The sequence below is a fragment of the Cornus florida genome, unplaced genomic scaffold (assembly GCF_030987335.1).
Source record: "Cornus florida cultivar Cherokee Brave unplaced genomic scaffold, ASM3098733v1 CherokeeBrave_3.0.0_Hap2_Chr03, whole genome shotgun sequence".
Classification (NCBI taxonomy): domain Eukaryota; kingdom Viridiplantae; phylum Streptophyta; class Magnoliopsida; order Cornales; family Cornaceae; genus Cornus; species Cornus florida.
In genome coordinates, this window is record NW_026775573.1 from 16,144,032 (window position 1) to 16,152,124 (window position 8,093).

The 8,093-nt window shown below is 37.3% G+C and overlaps 1 protein-coding gene across 3 annotated transcripts; it reads right to left on the reverse strand.

Annotated features, from left to right (window-relative positions):
• Positions 1-1,066: 1,066 nt before the first annotated feature.
• On the reverse strand, positions 1,067-7,882 carry LOC132299678 (disease resistance protein RUN1-like). 3 transcript variants are annotated; one of them, XR_009480160.1, is made up of 7 exons: positions 7,043-7,882; positions 5,770-6,880; positions 5,291-5,587; positions 4,522-5,211; positions 2,596-4,125; positions 2,390-2,477; positions 1,067-2,237 (listed from the first exon to the last, which is right to left on the reverse strand). XR_009480160.1 is itself a non-coding variant. In XM_059796440.1 (5 exons), exons 1-5 carry the CDS (start codon positions 7,507-7,509, stop codon positions 3,550-3,552), a joined length of 3,141 nt encoding a protein of 1,046 aa, XP_059652423.1. In that variant the 5' UTR covers positions 7,510-7,882; the 3' UTR covers positions 1,067-3,549. The 3 variants fall into 3 exon arrangements, 1 of the variants encoding a protein (XP_059652423.1); XR_009480159.1 differs by having other exon boundaries at positions 1,067-2,477; XM_059796440.1 differs by having other exon boundaries at positions 1,067-4,125.
• Positions 7,883-8,093: the final 211 nt, after the last annotated feature.

The following is an 8,093-nucleotide window of genomic DNA, read 5'->3' on the forward strand; positions in this document are numbered from 1 at the left end:
ACTACTCATGCCAATACATGTATCTCTCAAATAAACACCGATCAGATTGGCAGGGACAAGGTTAAACATCCCATCAGATTTCTCTTACATTTGCTCACATGCCATTGGATCATCAGCCTTCTGCTTTCCAAAAACACTTCCAAATTATTAATGATAAATATTACTCTATTGTTTAACTTTCTTAACAGAACAAAAACATTAGCAACCAAATTATTCTCATGGCACCTGAAATCTTACTCTATTTTTTACTTCCCGAACAAAAACATAAACAAGGGAAAATTGTGTCATTCTGTTAATAGGAAGTTTCTGCTCATTCAGCTTTTTAATTTTAAATCTTTTATTCTTTTTTTCACTCCAGAATTCAAACGGAAACTACAATTACAATCCAAAAAATTGGAGATTATGAAAACAGAAGCAATTTGAATTCTGTCAGTCAACCAAAAAAACTTCAAAGCACTAGATTTTGAATGAAAGCATGCGTGCACACAGACACACATACAAACCTTGTAAATAAAAAATTCATATCCATAGAAATTTCAACCGAAGTAAAGAAAACAATGAATAGAAAAGAAAGAGAAGCTCAACCGTATATAGCTACCTATGTTGTGAAAGAAATATTTCATTGGATGCACAACCATTTGAGAGAGATAAGAGAGAGAGGGAGGAATGACCATGTCCACCGAGAGATCAAATCAATTAATTTCAGTATTTAAGAAAACCTAGCAAAAATTAATCAAGCACATGTAGACACTGAGACATAGAGATGAGAGCTTACACTGATGCAGCTCGCTTGTTCTCTTCCTAAGAACCAAGCCCTAGCTTTAGAAAAGCCAAGAAGCCCAAGTGCAATATCTATATAGCATAATTACAAATATAGATAAGTTAGCTGTGAGTTTTGGCATTAGACATATGAACGGTAGAGAGATGTACAAGTGAGGACAGATGTTCGCCCTTATTGGAGCTTCAATTCTCAAAGCACAACTATATGTGAGTTAACAAATCCAATCAAACGACAGGAATATTACACTTCATTACGTTGCTAAGAAAATATATAAACAAAAAGGAAAAAAAAAAAAAAACGACCTTCAAAATCCAATTTTGATTTAAAACTCTACTAGTTGGAGCTTAATTGAAGTGTTCTTCTCTTAAAGTAACAAAATATCAAGGTATTGTAAATCAAGGCAATAAGAAAAATAGGATCGCAGTACTTTCTGTTGTTTTTCATTTTCCTCAAGTCTCTCAGTAACCAAACATGATTCTCTCCTTGGAACAATGAAAACTTAAACAAAGATCAAACAAGAAACGAACACCTGCTCTTGAATAGATACACTGTTAAGGACGTTGGTTAGCTGTTGACAGTTGATATCGATTAGTGTAGTTATGGTGATAAATTTAGGGCAAAAAAAGAAGCATATACATATATATATAGAGAGAGGGAGAGAGGAGGAGGAGGAAAGGTAGAGAGAGATGCTAAAAATTTGTTCGGATTTTGGAGAGAGAGTGAAAGTGGCGAGCGGTCTAGGCGCTAGACAGTCAAAATTGGCGTGAGAGAGAGAGGAGGGAAATTGGTTTCACGACGAGCGAAAAAAAACCATTAAATGGGTGTGAGGATCAAAAGAGATATATATATATAACTTTTGATCAAAAGTTACCACAAGTTTTTCATTAGTTGGCTTCTCCATAAGTTCCATTGTTAAGTCAACAAATTAATTACAATCAGTGCTAACTAAAACACATACAGTTATTTAACATGTCATGAACAGAGTAACTTGTTTAAAAAGCCTTTATAACGGAAGCAACTTTGGTAAGCATTCTCTTCAGAGTTGATATTTGTGTTTAGAATAGTCAACTCAAGCCTATGTATTGAAACTCAGCAGGTAGAGACATGGGAGGTTTCTCAACAAGAGGCTCCTTTGGAGGTCCCTTCGATAGAGAAGGCCACTGATGGCCGGCAATTGGTTCAAATATTGATGGAGCGGTCGTTGGCCAAACTACCCTAGGAGGTCTGTTTCTTGGATTTGGATATCAGCTCCACTAGCGGGCAAGGAAGTACGGTACCTGAGACCATAAAATGATATAACAGGCAGAGAGTTGGGGAATAATTGAAGCTTTAGCCATTCACGGTCTGCTGACCCGAATATCGGCTGTCTGCAGACCAGAACATGGATAGCGCACGGATTAAGCATCCAGATTTGAGTAGTGCTCTGGTGTTGGATAGTTTGCTCCATTGGCCACCTCTGTTCCCAAGTAAATGACCAAAATAGATACAGTTATCTAACATGTCATGAACAGAGCAACTTGTTTAAAAAGCCTTTATATATAAAAACTGTAACAGCAAAGTCATGCTTTACATTGTCTTGCATTAAAGATAGAAGCCCGCCAAACTCACCATACAGCGCATCTCCTTTCTCAGACTGATCAAACTCAAATAGTAGCATAAGAATAGATTGCAGATTTATTTTCCCACCCCATTTGTTCTGAAATTCATTGAACAAGTATTTAGGACCAAATCCATTATAGAACAAAGTACTTCAGTTTGTAAAACAAAATGAAGAAAATCAACAAGATTGACCGTAGATGCAACTTGTCAAACACCTGATACTCCATCAATTTCTCAGCATGGTTTCTTTCCTCCTCACTCGATTCCTTCGAAAACCTATATCTCGTAAACAGTTAATCAGATTAAACCTATTAAAACACCATAAAAAGATAAATATAACCTGTTTTTCAGAATTTGTCCGTTGGTTGAAGCTACTAGCCTGAAAATTCAAAGACAGGTGAATTGGATTGGAAGCCAAGCAAACAGAACCAAGAGTTTTTCAATCTTTGTTCTCCTCTGATTCTATTATGGGATTGGAAATTGCAGGAAGTGGGAATATCCAAGGGATGCAAGAGTAATTGTTCTAAAAAGTTCTGAAGAGGCCGAGCTGGAGTTTAATAATTAATTTCAATACAATGGTATACGAAGTTGTATAAAAATGTGTATATACACATATAATAAAAATAAATAAATAAATAACTGCTTACACTTTTAATAGTAGTAGCCAACAGAAGACACTTTCTGGACTATTTTTACGATCCATCAGAGCAATATAAGTTTAAGAACATTATTCAGGTCACTACACTTGAGTCTAGATAAAAGACTCGCACAAAAGAGCTAGAAATTATGCAAACAACTTCTTAATTTTAATACCTCATTTTAAATTATAACCTGATTAATCCATAGTTGTTTGGAGAGAAGAATTGGATACTTGGCTATTTAAGTTGGTTTTGAAATTCCAAATTTTCTTTTTCCTAACACACGAGCCCCAGAGTACTTTAAGAGAGACTTCAATCCTTCACCTCCCAAATTAAATGACATTTCTTTGTACAACTAAAATTCTTACAAACATATATTATTTACCACTTGTTATTTAAAATTCTCACATATAATTCCTCTCAAATCAATTCATACCTTTTTTTTCCTCTGACAAATAATACACACAAGCACACACTTGTCTCTCGACCTTCCACTTTATAATGTGAGGAAGTATCACTACACATTGTTTATTACTCTAGCAATTCATATTTACCAATCTCACGAAGAAATTCATAATCCGTTACCGACTGTGCCACAGGCACACATCCATCAACTGGAGGAATATCCGAGGCAATTGTCATTGAGTGATCTGTGGCATCATATGAGTCGGGATCCTTGTCATCACCCTCGCAAACCAGACTAACCCCACACTTGTTCACCCGCCAAAGGTGGTTTATAAATATTACCATCTCTACTTCATCTCCGCTGTCCAGCCGACACTTAGATTCAAGGCACCGGTTTGGTACGTAGGAGAGCCACGTCTGATCTTCAAAACTTACAGGATAGAAATCAACTCTTGGTTGATTCATTGATCCCCTAGACATCTTGGTTATATTAAAAACGTCATAGCAAATAGCTAAATTGTCACAATCTTGATTGAAGCCCCGGCTAGAAAAAACAACAAAGAGAATAAACCCTTGTGCTATCCGACCCACCAGCTGAGGCACCCGAAAACGTAAAATGCGTCCCTCACTTTGGTAGTTGCACCACCTCGGAATCTCAGTCCCGGGAAGAAAAATATTCAACTCACCTTGTTCTGGCAGTCCCTGCAGCAGCGCAGTTTGATTAATCATGTAAGTGTATTGATCAATGCAAGTGACCTATGAAATCAAAATGCTACTTTTTGATTGCTAAATTTTTGTCATCAAAACTCGAACATTTGTCATTTAAAATAAGGCCTTGTTTCTTTTCTTTAGGTAAATACTCACACGCATGCACAAATGCCTGTTGCAGAAACTCAAATACCTCACCTACCCACTTTAAGGGAGGAGATGTTATACTAGTTGGGCTAATGGGTTGGAGTTGTCGGTTCTAGTCCCAATATTGGTTCTGGAGGGGAAGGGTCTTGGGCTTATATAAAGGCGGTAGGTAGCACTGCTGCACGTTTGAATAACAAAATTCCATTGATATGCTTTGCCATGATGTAGACAGAGTTAGCGTACCTGATGACAACGGAGGAGCTTTCTTCTAAAATTATATGCAAAATTGTTGTTGAGTAATTTGGGACAACCGTAAAAAGTCATGAATGGTGCTTTTGCTACTTTTGATTCCATTGATATGCTCCGCAATGATGTGCAGTAATTTGCACTCAATCCTAATAAATTTACTGGAAGTGCCGGAATCGATTCAAGCCGAGAACATTGGTTCACATAGAGGGCTTTCAGTCGCAGAAGACTAGTGATGGTAGCTGGTATGTTGGAAAATTTGTTTCCACTAAGATTCAAAAATTGCAAGGACACCAAACTACCAATTTCGCTAGGAACAAATGTTAAATTGCAGTCTTCCATATATAATTTCCGAATGCTACTTGATAACTGTAACGACGAAAAGCTTGATTCAGGTTGCAATCCTTGAAAGTATGCTGGCCACTCTAATTTGGAGCAGCCTAACAGGTTGAAATAAAGGAGAGATTCCAACATGAAAATGCTCGTGGGAATCTTCTGAAGATTCTGACAATTCTTCAGATCCAAGAGAACAAGATTTTTCAGACACCCAATAGATTGGTGAACATCTACCAGCTTTGTACAATCATTAAGCAACAATTTCTGAAGACTGGTGAACCCCGTGAAGTCTGGAGTTTCGATCAAGAAATATGAATGACTGAGATTGAGGTATTTCAATTTATACAGAACCTGTCACGGACCATAAAGAGACAGTAAATTTCTATGCATGTCATTATATATAATTGAATTTGAAGTAATAGTCTCATACCTTTCTTCCTCTCCAAACTTGTTTAAGGTTGCTATAGCTCAAGTCAATGGCAACCAGATTATCCATAATTAAGGTTGATGGTAGACATTTTAAAGAAAATCCTTTCCAAGATAGCCACACAAGTCTTCCAGAGAGATATTTGTAGCTTCCACTTAGATGGACAAAATCGAGTTTTAGGAGTCTCAAACCCTCCATCTTTGTAAATGCCTTCCAATTTAGTTGTAAACGATTCCAATTTAATTGTAGTTCCTTTGATTCAGGCCAGTTCAGGACTAAACCTTGAACTGCTTTTGTCCCCTGATGATAGTAATTGTAGATATGAGCATATGAATATGTGTGCGCGCGTGTGCGCGAGCCTGTGTGTGACATTGTGTTGAAAATAGGTTCACACCCTAGATTGTGACTTTCATGATGTGTTGTGTTCTACGACATTTTTACAGTGACAAGATGTATAATTAATTCAGGTATTGGGCTCTTACCATGTTATTTCTCAGTACATTGAGAACATCTTCATGATACCATAATCTACTACGTTTGCCTGGCTCTTCAGGAGATTCTTGGCGGACAATCTCTCTAGCCATGTCTTGAATCAGATCATGCATCATCAGACGGTTATGCCCATCAATGCTTACAAGACAACGACGAGATAGAACCCCAATATCAGATTCTGGGTAGAAATCGCAACCTTTTAGTATATTGATTGCCAAATCCTGGTCCATTCCAACAAAAAAACATGCAATATCTAGGAATAAACCCTTCTGTTTATCATCAAGTGAATCGAAGCTCAACCTAAGTTTCCCTTGAACATCCTTATGAGGAATCTTTTTCAACTTGTTCAATTGACTTATCCATTCGGGTATGGTTCTGTCCAACAATAGGGAACCTAAAATTTCAAGAACTAAAGGAAACCCCTTAGCATAACTCACAACTTCCTGAGAGAGGATCTCGAAGTCTTCTTTAGGATGGTCGCTTGTAAAGGCATGCCAACTAAAGAGTTGAAGAGATTCCTCCTTATTCAGCTCATCAAGCCTATACACCTCATCCACTCGAAGCGAACTTACTGAAGACAAATCTCTAGTTGTTACTATGATTCTACTTGCAGGACGTAGCAAATCACGATTTATGGCTAATGCCTTAAATTGGCGCATGTTATCCACATCATCGAGAACAAGAAGAACCCTTCGACACCATGCTTGCCTTTTTATCACCTCAATTCCGTGATCCTCACTTCTTATTTTCTGATTTCCATCCATTAGGAGATCGGAAAGAAGCTTTTTTTGTAATTTAACAAGGCCATTGATTTCCATTGAAGTTCGTCCAACATCATCAAGAAAGCTACTGCTTTCAAACTGATGAAAACGATGTATGCGATTATACATCGCTTTAGCAATTGTAGTCTTCCCTATCCCACCAATCCCCAATATGACAACTATCCTAACATCATCACTTTTTGACCCCAACTGTAGAAACTCACTCAGTCGTTGAACACGATGTTGTATTCCAACTGGGTACTCCGCAACACTTAAAACCGTTGGATTTAATTTATCTGCAACTCCTCCAACAACAGTTTCAATAAAGGTCGACTCACACCTGCCCAATTTTATTATTATTTTTTAAAAAAATTAAACCATTTAGCGAAAAAAAAAATTTCAAAAAAATGAAACTAAGCAATTTTTACATCAAAATAAATAAGTGATGAAACTGGTAATGTTTTAGATTGCTTTTATGAAGAGAATGAAGAGAATTTAGTACCCATTGGCCTCATTTTGCAGGACGTAACCGGACAAATTGGCAGCCTCAGCCAGAACAGACCTCCATTTCGTCACCGATTCCAAGTCAAACTGCTTTTCATGACTCCCAAATGCTTCTGCATAACAACCCCTCTGTGATCGAACATCGGAGGGTTGGACATCATAGAAGATGGGAATAACAATCTGATTGAGTGTGCTCTTGCAATCCATGATCTTCACAAGCTCTTCAAGGCACCATCTTGAGGACGCGTAGTTTTGCGAGAATACGATAACAGAAACCCTAGATTGCTCGATTGCTTTGAGTAATCCATGACCAATTTCTTCTCCTCTTTTGAGTTTAGCGTCATCTCTGAAAGTGTAAAAATTATGGCGATTCAAAGCAGCCAAGAGGTGAGCCGTAAAATTGTTGCGAGTATCAACACCGCTGAAAGACAAGAACACATCGTAAACACAGGATGAAGCTGCCATTTTCAAAGCTCAAACAGTTTGATCAAAATTAACGGAGCAGGGCATAGCCTAGGCTTGTATAGATCAGACAGACAATAATGACTCCAAGACGATAAATGATACTCAGTCCGACTAAAATAACCGATTTTACTCAGAATCCAACGTGGCTGCCACGTCATCCCTTCATCTCTGATCCCGATCGTCCCTTTCTCTCTTCCATTTTTCAAAATTGAAGGATAAAACAGATCTCCTCTAACCAACCAAAGCTCAACCAAACTTCATTACAAACACAACACAAGTTCACTGACATAAGTTTCTAGCTAGAGATGCAGCTTACAACGTGAATAATCTCTATGGATTCTTCTTAATCTCCATCGATTCTAGAGTTAGGGTTTGGGGTATTATCTGAGTTGGATTATCAAGTCACAAAAAATAACATACAAAAAAAGTTGGAATGTAACGTATAATTTGAATTTGAAGCGGAAGAAAGAGTTAAATTATTACCTCATTTTTTTAGATTTGGTTAAATGAAAATTTTTTAATATATCATTATTTTAAATGGGGGGAGATATTTACATTCAAGTAAAATTCTTAGTTTCCTTTTG